At 43.2% G+C, this 22,028-nt stretch overlaps 1 protein-coding gene and 1 long non-coding RNA gene across 6 annotated transcripts in view; one reads left to right on the forward strand and one right to left on the reverse strand.

Moving 5' to 3' along the window:
- The window catches only part of DACH2 (dachshund family transcription factor 2), a 446,138-nt gene that overhangs the window by 327,964 nt on the left and 96,146 nt on the right, over positions 1 to 22,028 (forward strand). For 2 of the 5 annotated variants that reach the window (XM_056538671.1, XM_056538670.1), the window contains exons 4-6: positions 4,252 to 4,410; positions 11,154 to 11,326; positions 16,684 to 16,761. In XM_056538671.1, the coding sequence (XP_056394646.1) occupies positions 4,252 to 4,410; positions 11,154 to 11,326; positions 16,684 to 16,761 (410 nt within the window). The remainder of the gene's footprint in view (positions 1 to 4,251; positions 4,411 to 11,153; positions 11,327 to 16,683; positions 16,762 to 22,028) is intronic. The other 3 variants (XM_056538674.1, XM_056538673.1, XM_056538672.1) reach the window with 2 other exon arrangements.
- On the reverse strand, positions 1,120 to 13,743 carry LOC130290695 (uncharacterized). The gene is made up of 3 exons (XR_008847667.1): positions 13,614 to 13,743; positions 13,298 to 13,432; positions 1,120 to 1,566 (listed from the first exon to the last, which is right to left on the reverse strand). It is a non-coding gene; the product is annotated as an uncharacterized LOC130290695 (long non-coding RNA).

A 22,028-nucleotide genomic window follows, 5' to 3' on the forward strand; every position in this document is an offset into this window, starting at 1 on the left:
CCACAGATAACACAGTGATAACTCTCTGAGTACAGATAATGTAGTAGATGTGACCTGCAGTCCTATGTAACACCACAGATAACACAGTGATAACTCTCTGAGTACAGATAATGTAGTAGATGTGACCTGCAGTCCTATGTAACACCACAAATGACACAGGGATAACTGTCTGAGTACAGATAATGTATAGATGTGACCTGCAGTCCTATGTAACACCACAGATAACACAGTGATAACTCTCTGAGTACAGATAATGTAGTAGATGTGACCTGCAGTCCTATGTAACACCACAGATAACACAGTGATAACTCTCTGAGTACAGATAATGTAGTAGATGTGACCTGCAGTCCTATGTAACACCACAAATGACACAGGGATAACTGTCTGAGTACAGATAATGTAGATGTGACCTGCAGTCCTATGTAACACCACAGATAACAGTGATAACTCTCTGAGTACAGATAATGTAGTAGATGTGACCTGCAGTCCTATGTAACACCACAGATAACAGTGATAACTCTCTGAGTACAGATAATGTATAGATGTGACCTGCAGTCCTATGTAACACCACAGATAACACCGTGATAACTCTCTGAGTACAGATAATGTATAGATGTCACCTGCAGTCCTATGTAACACCACAGATAACACAGTGATAACTCTCTGAGTACAGATAATGTAGTAGATGTGACCTGCAGTCCTATGTAACACCACAGATAACAGTGATAACTCTGAGTACAGATAATATAGTTGGCACAGCCTGCAGTCCTATGTAAGCTCATATATTCAGTAGCGGTCATGTCTGTGGGGTCTGACTAAATGACTGAATTATCAGGGATCTTACAGGATCCTCAGTTTTCCCTTTATGAGGTGATGTGATTTCGGCACCAGACGCCACGTGATTGATAGGAATGGCGGCCGTGTCTGCGTTTTCGGACTCTCTTACTGTAACACTTGAGTGAAGTCAAATTTACTTTTGTGTTCCTGAGCAGATGATGAATGAGATTTTATTTGTCTCCCTTCCTGATATTAAATAAATAAATACGTCGCCCGCTGGGATTCGGGGCGCGGACATGAACGGCGTGATATACTCGCCACTAAATTCACGGAGATAAAAGCCTTCAGACATCGCGTGACAGCCCAACACGTTGTTCGTGCGGTCGGACATTAAATTACAGCGTTCAGCTCCCGTTACATTGTTTGGTTTGAAACGTCTTATTTTTCACTTTCGAAATCCACGAAGAGTCGCAGTTTTGTGACATTCTCGTCCCGGCTGTGATGTTGCTCTAAAAAGGAGACTTTACCAATAAATGGCGCTGCTCTCTGAAGGCGATGGTAGTTTCCATCAGGTAAGTACATGCAATGTTCACTCCATTCTCGTCTCATTCACAATTTTGCTGGTTGCTATTGGAGACGGTCAACAGGAATGTTGTCAGACCCGTCCCTCCTGGAGTCGTCATTTCCACCTCAGCATGTCATCATGTGACCTGCTTGTCATCTTTGCTCCGATACTTCAACTTTTTGGTTGTACCAACTTCTCATCTCTGTCCCCTGATGAAGCAGACCCTGCCGAAACATGTCAGGATGTTTAGTATAAAATCTTCCTATATGTTTTGGGACACTGATAGTGTTTCATCTATATAATTGTTTTGATACACTGTTGGTGTTTTCTATATCTGTATTCAATATCATAATGTATCAATACGATGTTGTATGTTGGTAACACCATTGCAATTATTCATTGATGCTTTATCTGTTGTGGAGTTTATTGCTCTATTATTGTTACTCTATCTATGGTTATCTATGGTGTTTATATATATATATATATATATATATATATATATATATATATATATAATTTAGAAAATACCATGATATGTTTATTTTTAATATACATTGGTTTAAAAATATGTACATTTTTGGGTGAAAAAATGCTGTGCCTGCAGCCATGAGGTGTCTTAATACAGGAAGTGTGGGTGGACAAGCACGGCTCTGTACACTGAGGACAAGCAGGGCTCTGTACACTGAGGACAAGCGGAGCTCTGTACACTGAGGACAAGCAGGGCTCTGTACACTGAGGGCAAGCAGGGCTCTGTACACTGAGGGCAAGCAGGGCTCTGTACACTGAGGGCAAGCAGGGCTCTGTACACTGAGGACAAGCAGGGCTCTGTACACGGAGGACAAGCAGGGCTCTGTACACGGAGGACAAGCAGGGCTCTGTACACGGAGGGCAAGCAGGGCTCTGTACACTGAGGGCAAGCAGGGCTCTGTACACTGAGGACAAGCAGGACTCTGTATACTGAGCACAAGCAGGGCTCTGTATACTGAGCACAAGCAGGGCTCTGTACACTGAGGACAAGCAGGGCTCTGTACACTGAGGATAAGCAGGGCTCTATGCAGTGAGGACAAGCGGGGCTCTGTACACTGAGGACAAGCGGAGCTCTGTACACTGAGGACAAGCGGAGCTGTGTACACTGAGGACAAGCGGGGCTCTGTACACTGAGGACAAGCAGGGCTCTGTACACTGAGGACAAGCAGGGCTCTGTACACTGAGGACAAGCAGGACTCTGTACACTGAGGACAAGCAGGGCTTTTTACATTGAGGACAAGTGGGGATCTGTACACTGAGGACAAGCATAGCTCTGTACACTGAGGACCAGCAGGGCTCTGTACACTGAGGACAAGCGGGGATCTGTACACTGAGGACAAGCGGGGCTATGTGCAGCGAGGACAAGCAGGGCTCTGTATACTGAGGACAAGCAGAGCTCTGTACACTTAGGACAAGCAAAGCTATGTACACTGAGGATCAGCAGGGCTATGTACACTGAGGACAAGCAGGGCTCTATACACTGAGGACAAGCAGGGCTCTGTACGCTGAGGACAAGCAGGGCTCTGTACACTGAGGACAAGCGGGGCTCTGTGCAGCAAGGACAAGCAGGGCTCTGTATACTGAGGACAAGCAGAGCTCTGTACACTTAGGACAAGCAGAGCTATGTACACTGAGGAACAGCAGGGCTCTGTACACTGAGGACAAGCAGGGCTCTGTACACTGAGGACAAGCAGGGCTCTGTACACTGAGGACAAGCGGGGCTCTGTACACTGAGGACAAGCGGGGCTATGTACTCTGAGGACAAGCGGGGCTATGTACTCTGAGGACAAGCGGGGCTCTGTACACTGAGGACAAGCGGGGCTCTGTACACTGAGGACAAGCGGGGCTCTGTACACTGAGGACAAGCGGGGCTCTGTACACTGAGGACAAGCGGGGCTCTGTACACTGAGGACAAGCGGGGCTCTGTACACTGAGGACAAGCAGGACTCTGTACACTGAGGACAAGCAGGGCTCTGTACACTGAGGACAAGCAGGACTCTGTACACTTTTTTTGTTATATTTCTAATTTCTTTCTACAGTAACCCTCTGCCTTAAGTAAATCAATGCAACCTTCATAATCCGATATTCAAAGACAGGAGCTTGCTAGAGTGTATCAGTCTTCTCAGCTGAGAGCAGGACTAGCTATGTGCAATGTATCAGTCTGGAGTCCAGGGTGTTTAGCTCACAGAGCATTGCCTGAACTGGATACAATTGTATATACTTCTCAGCTGAGAGCAGGACAAGCTATGTACAATGTATCAGTCTGGAGTCCAGGATGTTTAGCTCACAGAGCATTGTCTAGACTGGATACAATTCTATCACTTCTCAGCTGAGAGCAGAACGAGCTATGAACAATGTATCAGTCTGGAATCCGGGGTGTTTATCTCACAGAGCATTGTCTAAACTGGATACAATTGTATATACTACTCATCTGAGAGCAGGACGAGCTATATACAATGTATCAGTCTGGAGTCAAGGCTGTTTAGCTCACAGAGCATTGTCTAGACTGGATACAATTGTATATACTTCTCAGCTGAGAGCAGGACGAGCTATGTACAATGTATCAGTCTGGAGTCAAGGCTGTTTAGCTCACAGAGCATTGTCTAGACTGGATACAATTGTATCACTTCTCAGCTGAGAGCAGGACGAGCTATGTACATTGTGAGGAATTAAAACACTAAATCTAATAAAACATTGTGGAACTTTTCATTTGAAAAATAATAAATAGAAAAACTCTTTAAAGCAGAGACATTTAGGGGAAGAAGCTGCAATCCCATAAAGTACTTGAGATTTATTGACCGGTTGTTCAGTGTCCGATAATCTGACATTCCGCCATGTTAGGTATCATGTCAGGGTTTATTATAGGTGTCTTATTGTTACAGGGGGAAGCGAATCATCGTGGGATAAGGAGAAGCTCCAGTCTCCGATCACGACCAGCGGTTCCCAGCATGCACTTGGACACGTCACTCTGTCAGCACAGTCCGGCCTCGGAGGTGCACATCCATTAAGTCCTCTCCAGCAAAATCACCTGCTGTCTAACAGTATGTATACAGGAGAATAAGCAGAGCAGTACACACTTACCTACATGATACCTCCCACCCCCTGCTGGTTCACTGTCTGAATAAATCAGTGGGTCCCAACCAGGGTGCCTCCAGCTGTTGTAGAACTACAACTCCCAGCATGCCCGGACAGCCAACGGCTGTCTGGGCATGCTGGGATTTGTAGTTTTGCAACAGCTGGAGGCACCTTGGTTGGGAAACACTGTCCTAGAACCTTGAATTTGAATAGAATTTATGGATAATTTTTTTTTTTCGATTTTTTTTCATTGGGATCGGTCAGGATACTTTAAAGGAAATTCAGCCGTGGAAATTCTACAAAATTCAAAGACTTGTCTATAAATTTTGCAGAATTGCGGACAGAATCCCATTGAGCTCAATGGGGCTTGAATTTTGGCAGAATTCTGTGTTTAGCGAGCACAGAATTCTAATGGAATTGTGAATTTGTGTGGAATTGCGGATATTCCGCCGTGAGAACACAGCCTTAGAGCGCTGACACCCACTAAAACAGCGTTTCCCAAACCAGAGTGTCTCCAGCTGTTGCAAAACTACAACTTCCAACATTGTCCCAGGTTGTCCATCTTGCTAACCTGATAACAGAACAGAGGGTTTGATACAATTGTATCCAAGACTGCAGAATCATTCTACACTGATACATTGTAGCAAACTATCAGGTCAGTATCCCTAAAGGAAATGATACACCAGTGTTTCCCAACCAGGGGGCCTCCAGCTGTTGCAAAACTACAACTCCCAGCATGCCCGGACAGCCAACGGCTGTCCGGGCATGCTGGGAGTTGTAGTTTTGCAACAGCTGGAGGCCCCCTGGTTGGGAAACACTGGAATAAATGATTGTAGTTGCATTATGGGAGAACAGCTAAGCTATTGAGATAGTGATTGCAGCTCTGGATGTGACTGGAGTACATTAAGAGATGCATCTCAGCATGGAGAGAAGATGCGTTCACAGAATTGCTCGGAGATAAATGTCACCAAAGAAAAATTCCGTAACATATTTCAGTCCGTCATAATTTTTGCAAGATACCTGCTTGCTGTTAGTGAATAGCTGAGACTGTGACACAATCCTGATAGATTGATGCTCACAGCTGAGGAATTGTTTTAGTGCATCAGTTTTGACCTGTTTTTCCCAACCAGTGTGCCTCCAGCTGTTGCAAAACTGCAGCTCCCAGCATGGCTGACCTGACTATTCTTTTGCCTTTTTATCTTGTACCTTGTAGTCCTCCTGGTTCTGACCTTGGTTTGCCTGACCCTGCTTGTTTGTGTGTTTGTATTCCTCGCTGTTTCCTGGTTTTGTATCCTGACCCTTATCATGGATAGAATTGTTTCACATCTAGTTTGTCTCCAGCTTTTGCAAAACTACAACTCCCAGCATGCCCGGACAGCCTTTGGAAGCAATTGAAAGCTCCCTAGTTGGGAAACACTGGTCTAGACAGTCCTCTGTGAGCTTAATAAAACATTTATACTGCTGCAGCAAAAATCAGCCACCGATTCATTGTAACAAACAATCAGTTGTGCGTCAGGGTAGATTTGTGTGTCATGGTGAATGTTCCCATTTGCTCACAGCAAGCAGATTTATAGAAAATTTTTATTCGAAAGTCTACTAGAAAGAAAGTGGACATCTATTAGACTTGGGTAAGTGGAACACAAAGTCTATTATATGGTAACAGAGCTTTTCATTATACAGCGATTAAATGTTATTTACATAGGACTGCTGAAGCCTTTACATCATGTCACCGGCGGGCGGTAATTGTCTTCCGATGACACTTAATCCATCTGGATTGTTGTAGAACGGATTGTTAGATTATCACCAGGACCAGAACATTAGGCAGATGCCATTGATTCGTTAATTTATGAGAACCATAAAATAGGGAGTGAAGTGGAGCGCGGTATGCCCGTATCTAATCCCCATCTACAGAGATCAGAATATAGGAGTACAGAGGTATGTTTATGCAGGTCTGTCATGTGACATCACAAATGTTTAACCATTTACTTTACATCTACTCAGACATTTTGTTGGCCTCTTGAGTGACTTGATGTGTTATCCTCCAGTCACCTCCAGAGCTGCACTCACTATTCTGCTGTTACATCAGGTCTTATCCTCCAGCCACCTCCAGAGCTGCACTCACTATTCTGCTGTTACATCAGGTCTTATCCTCCAGCCACCTCCAGAGCTGCACTCACTATTCTGCTGTTACATCAGGTCTTATCCTCCAGCCACCTCCAGAGCTGCACTCACTATTCTGCTGTTACATCAGGTCTTATCCTCCTGCCACCTCCAAAGCTGCACTTACTATTCTGCTGTTACATCAGGTCTTATCCTTCAGCCACCTCCAGAGCAGCACTCACTATTCTGCTGTTACATCAGGTCTTATCCTTCAGCCACCTACAGAGCTGCACTCACTATTCTGCTGTTACATCAGGTCTTATCCTCAAGTCACCTCCAGAGCGGCACTCACTATTCTGCTGTTACATCAGGCCTTATCCTCAAGTCACATCCAGAGCTGCACTCACTATTCTGCTGTTACATCATGTCTTATCCTCCAGTCACCTCCAGAGCTGCACTCACTATTCTGCTGTTACATCATGTCTTATCCTCAAGTCACCTCCAGAGCGGCACTCACTATTCTGCTGTTACATCAAGTCTTATCCTCAAGTCACCTCCAGAGCTGCACTCACTATTCTGCTGTTATATCAGGTCTTGTCCTCCAGCCACCTCCAAAGCTGCAGTCACTATTCTGCTGTTACATCATTTCTTATCCTCAAGTCACCTCCAGAGCTGCACTCACTATTCTGCTGTTACATCATGTCTTATCCTCTAGTCCCCTCCAGAGCTGCACTCACTATTCTGCTGTTACATCATGTCTTATCCTCAAGTCACCTCCAGAGCTGCACTCACTATTCTGCTGTTACATCATATCTTTTTCTCCAATGACGTTCTGAGCTGCAGTCACTATTCTTCTGTTACATTGTGTATTATCCTCCAGTCATCTCAGAGCTGCATTCACTATTCTGCTGTTCTGTTATGTCTACAGCAGCTTTGAATCTGACAGGAGGATAAGACATGATGTAATAGCAGAACTGTAAAAGCAATGTGGATGTGAATGGACTATGGGATATGATGCTGTACCGGACTTATGAAGGCAGCTCTGGAAGTGACTGGAGTAAATTAAATAAACTGTGACGTGTAAGGACGAATTGTATGTAAGAGAATGGTGACTGAAACTCTGGATGAGATTAGAGTACTGAGCACGATGTAGGAGCAGAATTGTAAATGCAGCTCTGGATGTCGCTAGAGTATAGGGCATAATATAGTGTAGACTGGATTGTAAGGCATGTTGTTTCAGCTGAATAGTGAATGCAGCTCTGGATGTGGCTAGAGAATAGGGCAAATAGAGAAATTGTACATGCAGCTCTGGATGCAACTGGAGTATAGGGCGTGATATCAGAAGGGGATTATAAAAGTGTCTTGGGATGTGGCTGTATTTTAATCTGCATTTCTCCACCATTGCAAAACTACATCTCCCAGCATGCCCTGACAGCCGAAGGCTGTCAGGGCATGCTGGGAGAGGTAGTTTTGCACCGGCTGGAGAAATGCATGTTGGGAAATATGGAATTGTGGTATCGAAAAGACACATTTAACCCTGTAGCTGCTTTTACATTTAACCCTCTAGGTGCTTTTACATTTAACCCTCTAGGTGCTTTTACATTTAACCCTCTAGCTGCCTGGGGGTGTTTGCAGAGCAAGAAAGATAAATATAAGAGGTTTTTTTTTAGCACCAACCTGAGCACGATTATATATATAAAACTAAAAACTAGAAGTTGGAATGCCCCTTGAAATTCTGAGATTTGCGTAGTGGATGACATGGCTACAAAGCAGTCACAAGCCGCATTGATTTTACCTATGGCGCAGTTTTCTATTTGATTGCAGGGGCTAGTTCACACTGAGGTGGAGTTTGACACGGATTCAGAGTTAAATTCTGCACCAATACCGCCTTAATTCAGACTCTTATTGATTGTAATATGATTTGCGCAACTCTGTACAAACGGATATTTCCAGTGCAGATCTGAATTCTATCGGAAGAAAGGACGCGTCCATTCTTCCACCGAAATCCGCACGTTAAACCCCATGAAGTCAGTGGGACTATGAATTTCCGCGCCAAAGTGCCAATTCTTCTTCATTTTACCATGAAACAGAAAGAGGGTTTCAGCGATTAAATTTCCTCAACGTGAACATATCCTGAACAATCATTGGCCCTATAACTGCATCAGTTCTTAGGTAAACTGCCTTCAAAAATGTGTCGCCATATACGATCAATAAAGAAATGAATCATTCACGCCGTTGCGCTGCATTGTGGTCTCATCTCGGCTTCTACTGTAACTTCACTTCTGTAGGTGACCCCTAGATTTCAGTTCATCTCCTGTACAGACCCCAAAAGACACTGACATGGCTGAGAATTGCACTGGGAGCACTTGTTACATCTTGTTACATTGTGTTACAGTTTTACATTTTCTTACATCTTTTTACATTTTGTTACTTCTTACAGTTAATCAATTTAAATACCACAAAAAATAGGCGTATAGTGACCAAATTGTAGCACAAAAGTCAATTTTATTCAACATATATGCTCAAAGATACAGACATTTAAAAACACTTTAAAAGAAAACCAGTGACAGGAGGACCGACTAAAATGGAGGCTGCACGTTTAAGGATCTCAGCTGAGTAAGGCGGGGTTCACATCACGTTTTCTCCCATATGGGAGCTAAAACCTCGCACTCCCGTATGCCTTTCTATGCGCTCCCGTATGTAATTCATTTCATATTGTAATTCATTTCAATGAGCCGGCCGGAGTGAAACGTTCGGTCCGGTCGGCTCATTTTTGCGCCGTATGCGCTTTTACAACCGGACCTCAAGCCATGGTTGACCACAGTTTTAGGTCCAGTGAAAAAGCGCATACAGCGCAAAAATGAGCCGTCCGGACCGAACGTTTCACTCCGGCCGGCTCATTGAAATGAATTACATACGGGAGCCAATACGAAGGCAATACGGGAGCGCGAGGTTTTAGCTCCCCCCTGCCGTATGCGCTCCCGTATGGGAGAAAACGTGATGTGAACCCAGCCTTACTGAGGTAGATAAAAATTGGAGCATTTCACAATATTAACATAACAAAACAATACACTATATAAGTGGCATAAAGTCCAAAAGTGTACCGCAAATATAAGGGTCACAATGGTTGCTATCCAAAAGGAAAGTAAAGTGCCATAGTACAAGAAATATAATACAGAAATACACAGTGGGACAAGGTGTGAGCGTGTGCCTCCACCACCTGACGTTTCGCTTTGGAGCTTCTTCCGGGGTGAAGCTATCATGTTACATTTGTTACAACTTCTCGATACATCAACAATCCTGATCCTTTCTCTGTAGCACAGAGGGGCTTTTAGAACTACAACTCCCATCCTGCCGTCATCGCGTTCAGACTTGATTTTGCATCTATGGAGAATGTTACTTCACTTCTGCAATGAACCCCCAGATTTCAGTTTATCTCCTATACTGACCCCATAAGCCCCTGACATGGCTGAGAATTGCACTGGGAGCTTTTGTTACATTCGTTCCATCTTGTTCTATTTGTTACATCTTGTTACATTTCTTACTTCTCCACACATCAACAATCCTGATCCTTTCTCTGTAGCATAGGGAGACTTTTAGTACTACAACTCCCATCCTGCTGTCATCATGTGCAGTCTTGATTTTGGGTGGGGAATTCTTTGATGGGGAATGTTACTTCTGCAGGTGACTCCCAGATTTCGGTTAATCTCCTGAACAAGACCCCTTGAGCCCCGGACATGGCTGAGAATTGCACTGGGAGTACTTGTTACATTTGTTACATCTTCTAATATATTAGGCTACTTTCTAAGGCTACTTTCTAAGGCTACTTTCTAAGGCTACTTTCACACTACCGTTGTAGCACAAAAAAAATTTGTGCTTGCACCGTCTTTTTCTCCTGCTACTCCCGCTGAAAAACAGCAGCGCCCAACGGACCCCATTGACTATAATGGGGTCCATCGGGACGCGCTGTTCCCCACTGCACCCTGTCAAAATGACGGCTGTCAAACTCCAAAAAATTAAATAAAAATAGAGTTTGATGGACATTCTTGACCGGGCGCAACGGTAGTGTAAAAGTAGCCTAATTTGCTAAATTTTTACATTTAATATTTGTTACATCTTCTAATATTTGTTATATTTAATACATCTAATATTTGTTACATTCGTTACATCTAATATTTGTTACATTTGTTGTATCTTCTAATATTTGTTACATTTGTTACATCTAATATTTGTTACATTTGTTGCCTCTTCTAATATTTGTTACATTTGTTGCATCTTCTAATATTTGTTACATTTGTTACATCTTCTAATATTTGTTACATTTGTTACCTCTTCTAATATTTATTACATTTGTTGCATCTTCTAATATTTGTTACATTTGTTACAACTTCTTCATACAGCAACAATCCCGATCCTTTCTCTGTAGCCCAACGAGGCTTTTAGAACTACAACTGTCTGTTGTCTTGTTTCTTTTGCCGCTAACATTGGATGACTGTTTCACGTGATGCGGAGTCGCCAGCCACCTGCGCCGCCGTCTTCTATATTAATATCTGATAATAAATAAAATTTGATTTCTCTTCTTTTTTTTCTTTTTTTTTGTATTTTTTAGGATTAGACCTGCCATTCATGGTAATGCCCCACCCCCTCCTTCCAGTCAGCTTACCGCCTGCATCCGTCGCCATGGCAATGAATCAAATGAATCACCTTAATACTATCGCCAACATGGCCGCAGCTGCTCAGATGCACAGCCCTCTGTCTAGAGTGGGAGCTTCCGTTATCAAGGTAAGAACAATGGCCGCGCTGGTGACAAGGCTCCCCCCCCCCCCCCCATAACAGCGGCTGCAGAACAGAATTGATCCTCTTGTTAGACATTGTATCACATGCATTTCCTCCACATTAATGTCTGCAAAAGATTTGAGGTCTCCCTGCACAGCTTGCGTGCGTCAGCGGCCGCCTGGTGAAGAAGCGTTCTGCGGATTAGGCCAGATCTATATCCAGGCCCCCAATATAGAAGGAAGGGGGGGGGGGGGGGTGAACGACAGTACAGGATGCACAGCAAAGGGTTAAACTCAATTCTGTATGTCAATGTTTTCTATCTGGAATTTCATCAGCTGTTGCAAAACTACATTTCCCAGCATGCCCTGACAGCCTTCGGCTGTCAGGGCATGCCGGGAGATGTAGTTTTGCAACAGCTGGAGAAATGCATGTTGGGAAATATTGCATTGTGGTATCAAGAAGGCACATTTAACCCTTAAATAGAAGCAGTCCGGTTGCACGGCACCAGCCCTTATCACAGAGGTGCTCTTTGGGTTGTCTAGTTTGCACAACAGTTTCTGTCGCGTTCTTGATGGTTGAGCGTGTCACCCAGCTTTCCTAGAAACAGGTATAACAAAGCTGGAAATAATATTTAGTAGCCTGACAGCGGAGAGAGGCTTCTAGTGGACAGGAATAGGCATGACATTATGACCCCCTAAATGTAATGTATATACACAGTGGCCTCACCAGCAGAATAGTGAATACAGCTCTGGAGTATAATACAAGATATAACTCAGGATCAGTACAGGATAAGTAATGTAATGTATGTACACAGTGACCTCACCATCAGAATAGTGAGTACAGCTCTGGAGTATAATACAAGATATAACTCAGGATCAGTACAGGATAAGTAATGTAATGTATGTACACAGTGACCTCACCAGCAGAATAGTGAGTACAGCTCTGGAGTATAATATAGGATATAACTCAGGATCAGTACAGGATAAGTAATGTAATGTATGTACACAGTGACCTCACCAGCAGAATAGTGAGTACAGCTCTGGAGTATAATACAGGATATAACTCAGGATCAGTACAGGATAAGTAATGTAATGTATATACACAGTGACCTCACCAGCAGAATAGTGAGTACAGCTCTGGAGTATAATACAGGATATAACTCAGGATCAGTACAGGATAAGTAATGTATGTACACAGTGACCTCAGCAGCAGAATAGTGAGTACAGCTCTGGAGTATAATACAGGATATAACTCAGGATCAGTACAGGATAAGTAATGTAATGTATGTACACAGTGACCTCACCAGCAGAATAGTGAGTACAGCTCTGGAGTATAATACAGGATATAACTCAGGATCAGTACAGGATAAGTAATGTAATGTATGTACACAGTGACCCCACCAGCAGAATAGTGAGTACAGCTCTGGAGTATAATACAGGATATAACTCAGGATCAGTACAGGATAAGTAACGTAATGTATGTACACAGTGACCTCTCCAGCAGAATAGTGAGTGCAGCTCTGGAGTATAATACAGGATATAACTCAGGATCAGTACAGGATAAGTAATTTAATGTATGTACACAGTGACCTCACCAGCAGAATAGTGAGTACAGCTCTGGAGTATAAGACAGGATATAACTCAGGATCAGTACAGGATAAGTAATGTATGTACACAGTGACCTCACCAGCAGAATAATGAGTACAGCTCCGGGGTATAATACAGGATATAACTCAGGATCAGTACAGGATAAGTAATGTAATGTATGTACACAGTGACCTCACCAGCAGAATAGTGAGTACAGTTCTGGAGTATAATACAGGATATAACTCAGGATCAGTACAGGATAAGTAATGTAATGTATGTACACAGTGACCTCACCACCAGAATAGTGAGTACAGCTCTGGAGTATAATACAGGATATAACTCAGGATCAGTACAGGATAAGTAATGTAATGTATATACACAGTGGCCTCACCAGCAGAATAGTGAGTTCCGGAGTATATTACATGATGATTGCCCCTCCATCTTCCTCCGGTTTTCTGTGGCGTTTCTGTCATTCACACCGATGTTCGCGCTCTTCAGTCTTTGAAATCCCTGATATAAGACGCGGCTGTAAAGAAATCCTTTTGTGCGTCTCTCCTAAGCGATTATCTCCACTAATTGTTTAGCATCTGGAAATTAATGTTTTGATAGAAAATAGTGACAAGGATCCGGGAAGTCTGGGAGCCGGCGGTATTAACACTGTGCAAACATTAGTCCATCAAGAGGCCGCCAATCATACGTGAACTTACTGGATGTGACAGCGTTCACCAACTTAACTCTGTCACCGCCGGGAGCTTAGAATCAGTTTAAGGTTGGTACCCTCCAAATCAGTGCTCTCAAACTGTGGCCCTCCAGATGTTTCAAAACTACAACTCCCAGCATGCTGGGAGTTGTAGTTTTGCAACATCTGGAGGGCCACAGTTTGAGACCACTGCTTTAAATAAAAGGGCCTATAGAAAACTAAGGACAATGGGGGAAATTTATCAAAACCTCTGTGTATAGGAAATGTCGAGCAGTTGCCCATAGCAACCAATCAGATCGCTTCTTTCATTTAGAAATAGGCCTCTGAATAATGAAACTATCTGGTTGCTATGGGCAACTGGTCATCGCTTTTGATAAATCTCCCCCAATAGACCAGCGTTCCCCGACCTGTACAGCTGTCAGGGCCATGCTGGGAGTTGTAGTTTAGCAACATCTGGAGAGTCACAGGTTGGGGAACCTCGATATGGAGGGATTTATCCGAAGCAGTAAATGGCGCATTGTCTCTCGGCAGGACTGACAGCGCGGAGGAAAAGGAACAATTTAGGCTGCGACATTGAGGCGGAAGATCCTGAATCTAATATAAACATTCACAATCTGTTTCCACAACAAAATGTCAGCGACTCCTCCGGGATCTCGTCACTCATTAATATTAGAGCAATCTGCAGTCACACCCAGAGCTGCAATCACAATTCTGCTATTAGAGAATAGTGTAATCTGCAGTCACACCCAGAGCTGCAATCACAATTCTGCTATTAGAGAATAGTGTAATCTACAGTCACACTCAGAGCTGCAATCACAATTCTACTATTACAGTATATAGCAATCTTCAGTCACACCCAGAGCTGCAATCACAATTCTGCTATTAGAGAATAGTGTAATCTGCAGTCACACCCAGAGCTGCAGTCACAATTCTGCTATTAGAGAATAGTGTAATCTGCAGTCACACCCAGAGCTGCAATCACAGTTCTGCTATTAGAGAATAGTGTAATCTGCAGTCACACCCAGAGCTGCAGTCACTGTTCTGCTATTAGAGAATAGAGCAATCTGCAGTCACACCCAGATCTGCAGTCACTGTTCTACTATTACAGTATAGTGTAATCTGCAGTCACACCCAGAGCTGCAGTCACAATTCTACTATTACAGTGTAGAGCAATCTGCAGTCACACCCAGAGCTGCAGTCACAATTCTACTATTACAGTATATAGCAATCTGCAGTCACACCCAGAGCTGCAGTCACTGTTCTGCTATTACAGTATAGTGTAATCTCCAGTCACACCCAGAGCTGCAGTCACTGTTCTACTATTACAGTATAGTGTAATCTGCAGTCACACCCAGAGCTGCAGTCACAATTCTACTATTACAGTGTAGAGCAATCTGCAGTCACACCCAGAGCTGCAGTCACAATTCTACTATTACAGTATATAGCAATCTGCAGTCACACCCAGAGCTGCAGTCACTGTTCTGCTATTACAGTATAGTGTAATCTCCAGTCACACCCAGAGCTGCAGTCACTGTTCTACTATTACAGTATAGTGTAATCTGCAGTCACACCCAGAGCTGCAGTCACAATTCTACTATTACAGTGTAGAGCAATCTGCAGTCACACCCAGAGCTGCAGTCACAATTCTACTATTACAGTATATAGCAATCTGCAGTCACACCCAGAGCTGCAGTCACTGTTCTGCTATTACAGTATAGTGTAATCTGCAGTCACACCCAGAGCTGCAGTCATTGTTCTGCTATTACAGTGTAGTGTAATCTCCAGTCACACCCAGAGCTGCAGTCACTGTTCTGCTATTACAGTATAGTGTAATCTCCAGTCACACCCAGAGCTGCTATAGCAATGCTCTTTCATTATTGGGGTTGTTACTGATTGAATAATAGTTAGGTGCCCATATTATTTGGGGGTCTGTCCATGTTAAAGATTTTTCCTATAATTTTCAAATTTTCTGCCGTCAAAATTCTCTTGAACTTTCTTACATTTTCTGTTGAGAATTTCCATGTGCATTATTACAGTGGGAAAAGGGCGCAAAACGTTATGCAGTATGAACCTTGTGCAGATATGTGTGCTGTTTGTATGCCAGGAAACTGGTGTCCATGGTTTGGTCAATTCTACCCAATGTTTTCACTTCTTTCTTATTAGAGCTGCATTCATAATTCTGCTTCATCAGTGTCTTCTACTCTATTCACTCCCACTGCTGCCGTAACAATCCTATTTCATAAATCATTCACTCCATTCACACCCAGAGCTGCACTCACAATCCTATTACATAAATCATTCACTCCATTCACACCCAGAGCTGCACTCACAATCCTATTACATAAATCATTCACTCCATTCACACCCAGAGCTGCACTCACAATCCTATTACATAAATCATTCACTCCATTCACACCCAGAGCTGCACTCACAATCCTATTTCATAAATCATTCACTCCATTCACACCCAGAGCTGCACTCACAATCCTATTTTATAAATCATTCACTCCATTCACACCCAGAGCTGCACTCACAATCCTATTTCATAAATCATTCACTCCATTCACACCCAGAGCTGCACTCACAATCCTATTTCATAAATCATTCACTCCATTCACACCCAGAGCTGCACTCACAATCCTATTACATAAATCATTCACTCCATTCACACCCAGAGCTGCACACACAATCCTATTTCATAAATCATTCACTCCATTTACACCCAGAGCTGCACACACAATCCTATTTCATAAATCGTTCACCCCATTCACACCCAGAGCTACACTCACAATTATATTTCATAAATCGTTCACTCCATTCACACCCAGAGCTGCACTCACAATCCTATTTCATAAATCATTCACTCCATTCACACCCAGAGCTGCTCTCACAATCCTATTTCATAAATCATTCACACCCAGAGCTGCACTCACAATCCTATTTCATAAATCATTCACTCCATTCACACCCAGAGCTGCACTCACAATTCTGTTTTATCAGTCTTCTACTCCATTCACACCGGAAGCTGCATTCGCAATTCTGTTTCAGCCAATATTTTCTACTCCATTCACATCTAGAGCTGCATTTACAATTCTGGTGGCTGCCCCTTGGAATCTGTATTCACTCTGCTGACAGACAAATCCCTGACAATTCAGGTGAGTGCAATGTGTTTGCGTTTATTCACATCCTATACAGCCAGGGTGTTCTAACGCGCAGCGCGCCAAACATGGAGGGGTGGCCCGCCGGAGATCTCCAGCGTTAACCCCATCTCTAACAAGATGCCCTGCACTGAGCACTGCAGAGCATCTCAGCTTTGTGGGCATAATTGTGTACCTTTCCTCATGGGGTGACCACGGTCCACGTGAAGACGTCTTACGTGGACTGAGATAAATAATAATAATAATATTGTTGTGGCGCTTTACACAGCTAAGAGACCAGATTGTTTTTTTTCAGTGACAAATGACATACATTACTGATGAAGTGGCCCACCACAAAATAAAGCTTGGACAGTATACAGTATATTACCGTCTAGCCAGGGATGTTGCTAGGTCTCCAGAAGACCATGGGCTAGAGCCCATAGCTCAAGCCACACCCATCATCACATCCCCAATCACACCCACAATACTAATACAAGTAGAAAATACCATTATACTGTTACTGACCAAATTCTTTATACTGAGCCAATTATTACCAATAATACCAGTATACAAGGAGGAATATTATCACCATACATATTACTCTCATACTGTTACTGACTAAATCCTGTATATTGAGCCAATTATTACCAATACCAGTATATAAGTAGGAATATTAACGCCAAAAATATTACCATAATACTGTCACTGACCTAATCCTCTATACTGAGACCAATTTTACCAATAATACCAGTATACAGGGAGCAATATTATCGCAATACGTATTAGTATCCTACTGTTACTGACCAAATCCTGTATACTGAGACCAATGTTACCAATAATACCAGTATATAAGGAGAAATATTATCACCATACTGTTACTGACCAAATCCTGTATACTGCAGCCAATATCACCAATAATACCAGTATACAAGCAGGGACATTATCATCATACATATTACCATCGTATGGTTACTGACCAAATCCTGTATACTAAGATAAATATAACCAATAATACCAGTATACAAGGAGTAATATTATCGCCATACATATTAGCATCATACTGTTACTGACCAAAACTGAGACCAATAATACTAATATTAATAGTACAAAAAAACAAAAGTGGTCATCACCTCCAAACAAAAGGAAATATGTGGACAAATGCACACTGCTAGTTTTGCGTGCAACCAGTAAGGGACAAATAATACCGCCACACCGGACCATATAATGTTAGATACCAGCTGTACACAGGAGCTGTATCTCTTCGGCATTTGCAGGACAAACATTTTAGACTCTGCATTTTTCCAGTGCTGTCTCATCCTCTACACAATCTCCCCATCTATAAGCCCCAAACTGTTTTAATACCCCCCTTGGAGTCCTGCTCAGTGAAAGGGCAAGCCGCCGGGTAGGTAGCTAACTAGGTTCTTAGTTATCCAGGTGTGTAGGTAGTAAACTAGCAGGTTAAGTAGGTAGCCAGGCATGTAGGTAGGAAGCTAGATAGGTAGTTAGTTAGACAGGTATGTAATTAGGAAGTTAGGTAGCCAGGTATGTAGGTAGGTAGTTCTCTAGCCAGGTATGTATGTAGTCAGGTAGCCAAGTATGTAGGTTGCTAGTTCTCTAGTCCGGTATGTAGGAAGTTATGTAGCTAGGTCATTAGCTAGCCATATATTTTAGGTAGGTAAGTCAGGCAGCCAGGTATGTAGGTAAGTACGTTAGGCAGCCAGGTATGTATGTAGGTAAGTTAGACAGCCAGGTATACAGATAGGTAAGTTAGGCAGCCATGTATGTAGGTAGGTACGTTAGGCAGCCAGGTATGTATGTAGGTAAGTTAGACAGCCAGGTATACAGATAGGTAAGTTAGGCAGCCATGTATGTAGGTTGGTAAGTTAGGCAGACAGGTATTTGGGTACCATGTAGTTACTTATGTTCGCCTCCCAAGTTGTAAAAAAAACAAACAAGAAAAACAGATCCTCACATGTCACACGCACCAGTCTCCTCAGCATCCTTCTTCCTCCACAGTGCAGGTGACATCATTGCGTCAGTGCTGCGTGGGGGCAAAGGTCATGATCTCCTGTTAGTGTAAGGCGCAAGCGCGTGGCTCACACTGACAGGCAGCTTTCACTTGTACGCACTTCTGCGCATACATGTGAAAACGGCGCTAGCTCATCTCATCGTTAGCGAGCGCAGGCCAGACCCGGGGCTATGGGAGCCACACCAGGGGCTTCAGCCCCCATAGCGCCCCCTAGCGATGCCACTAGTATCAGGTAAACATGTTCTATACAGACAGTGAACCAGCAGAGGTATGTGAGGTCCTGAAGATGATGGAAAGCCACTAAACGTGTAAATTCAGCTCTGGGTGTGACTGGTGTATAAGACATAATGTAATAGAAGAGTAGTGAGTGCAGCACTGGAGAAGACATAATGTAACAGAAGAGTAGTGAGTGCAGCACAGGAGAAGACATAATGTAACAAAAGAATAGTGAGTGCAGCACAGGAGAAGACATAATGTAACAAAAGAATAGTGAGTGCAGCACAGGAGAAGACATAATGTAACAGAAGAGTAGTGAGTGCAGCACAGGAGAAGACATAATGTAACAGAAGAGTAGTGAGTGCAGCACAGGAGAAGACATAATGTAACAGAAGAGTAGTGAGTGCAGCACAGGAGAAGACATAATGTAACAAAAGAATAGTGAGTGCAGCACAGGAGAAGACATAATGTAACAGAAGAGTAGTGAGTGCAGCACTGGAGAAGACATAATGTAACAGAAGAGTAGTGAGTGCAGCACTGGAGAAGACATAATGTCACAAAAGAATAGTGAGTGCAGCACTGGAGAAGACATAATGTAACAGAAGAGTAGTGAGTGCAGCACTGGAGAAGACATAATGTAACAGAAGAGTAGAGAGTGCAGCACTGGAGAAGACATAATGTAACAGAAGAGTAGAGAGTGCAGCACTGGAGAAGACATAATGTAACAGAAGAGTAGTGAGTGCAGCACTGGAGAAGACATAATGTAACAGAAGAGTAGTGAGTGCAGCACTGGAGAAGACATAATGTAACAGAAGAGTAGTGAGTGCAGCACAGGAGAAGACATAATGTAACAGAAGAGTAGTGAGTGCAGCAGAGGAGAAGACATAATGTAACAGAAGAGTAGTGAGTGCAGCAGAGGAGAAGACATAATGTAACAATAGAGAAGTGAGTGCAGCACCGGAGAAGACATAATGTAACAGAAGAGTAGTGAGTGCAGCACTGGAGAAGACATAATGTAACAGAAGAGTAGAGAGTGCAGCACTGGAGAAGACATAATGTAACAGAAGAGTAGTGAGTGGAGCACTGGAGAAGACATAATGTAACAGAAGAGTAGTGAGTGCAGCACTGGAGAAGACATAATGTAAGAGAAGAGTAGAGAGTGCAGCACTGGAGAAGACATAATGTAACAGAAGAGTAGAGAGTGCAGCACAGGAGAAGACATAATGTAACAGAAGAGTAGTGAGTGCAGCACTGGAGAAGACATAATGTAACAGAAGAGTAGTGAGTGCAGCACTGGAGAAGACATAATGTAACAGAAGTGTAGTGAGTGCAGCACTGGAGAAGACATAATGTAACAGAAGAGTAGTGAGTGCAGCACTGGAGAAGACATAATGTAACAGAAGAGTAGAGAGTGCAGCACAGGAGAAGACATAATGTAACAGAAGAGTAGTGAGTGCAGCACAGGAGAAGACATAATGTAACAGAAGAGTAGTGAGTGCAGCACAGGAGAAGACATAATGTAACAGAAGAGTAGTGAGTGCAGCACTGGAGAAGACATAATGTAACAATAGAGTAGTGAGTGCAGCACTGGAGAAGACATAATGTAACAGAAGAGTAGTGAGTGCAGCACAGGAGAAGACATAATGTAACAGAAGTGTAGTGAGTGCAGCACAGGAGAAGACATAATGTAACAGAAGAGTAGTGAGTGCAGCACAGGAGAAGACATAATGTAACAGAAGTGTAGTGAGTGCAGCACTGGAGAAGACATAATGTAACAGAAGAGTAGTGAGTGCAGCACAGGAGAAGACATAATGTAACAGAAGTGTAGTGAGTGCAGCACTGGAGAAGACATAATGTAACAGAAGTGTAGTGAGTGCAGCACCGGAGAAGACATAACGTAACAGAAGAGTAGAGAGTGCAGCACCGGAGAAGACATAACGTAACAGAAGAGTAGTGAGTGCAGCACCGGAGAAGACATAACGTAACAGAAGTGTAGTGAGTGCAGCACTGGAGAAGACATAATGTAACAGAAGAGTAGTGAGTGCAGCACAGGAGAAGACATAATGTAACAGAAGAGTAGTGAGTGCAGCACTGGAGAAGACATAATGTAACAGAAGAGTAGAGAGTGCAGCACTGGAGAAGACATAATGTAACAGAAGAGTAGAGAGTGCAGCACTGGAGAAGACATAATGTAACAGAAGAGTAGTGAGTGCAGCACTGGAGAAAACATAATGTAACAGAAGAGTAGTGAGTGCAGCACCGGAGAAGACATAATGTAACAGAAGAGTAGTGAGTGCAGCATTGGAGAAGACATAATGTAACAGAAGAGTAGTGAGTGCAGCACTGGAGAAGACATAATGTAACGGAAGAGTAGTGAGTGCAGCACTGGAGAAGACATAATGTAACGGAAGAGTAGTGAGTGCAGCACTGGAGAAGACATAATGTAACAGAAGAGTAGTGAGTGCAGCACTGGAGAAGACATAATGTAACAGAAGAGTAGTGAGTGCAGCACTGGAGAAGACATAATGTAACAGAAGAGTAGTGAGTGCAGCACTGGAGAAGACATAATGTAACAGAAGAGTAGTGAGTGCAGCACTGGAGAAGACATAATGTAACAGAAGAGTAGTGAGTGCAGCACAGGAGAAGACATAATGTAACAGAAGTGTAGTGAGTGCAGCACTGGAAAAGACATAATGTAACGGAAGAGTAGTGAGTGCAGCACTGGAGAAGACATAATGTAAAAGCCGAATAGTGGTTTCAGCTCTGGAGGTGACTGGAGGATAAAACTTGATGTACAGCAGAATAGTGAGAGCAGCTTTTGGATGTAATGTAGTAGAGGTATGTAAAGTGCCTTGCATAAGTATTCACCCCCTGGGACTTTTCTACCTACTGTCATGGTATAACCATAGATTCAGATTTATTTTAATGTGGTTTTATATAATGGACCAACACAGAATTGACTTCTCAATATGATCAGACCACAGGTGTGCACATAATGGGTGGCTTCCCTATGTCTATCTCAGGGCTCTGTATCCTGAGT

This window comes from Hyla sarda, chromosome 9 (genome assembly GCF_029499605.1).
Source record: "Hyla sarda isolate aHylSar1 chromosome 9, aHylSar1.hap1, whole genome shotgun sequence".
NCBI classification, from domain to species: domain Eukaryota; kingdom Metazoa; phylum Chordata; class Amphibia; order Anura; family Hylidae; genus Hyla; species Hyla sarda.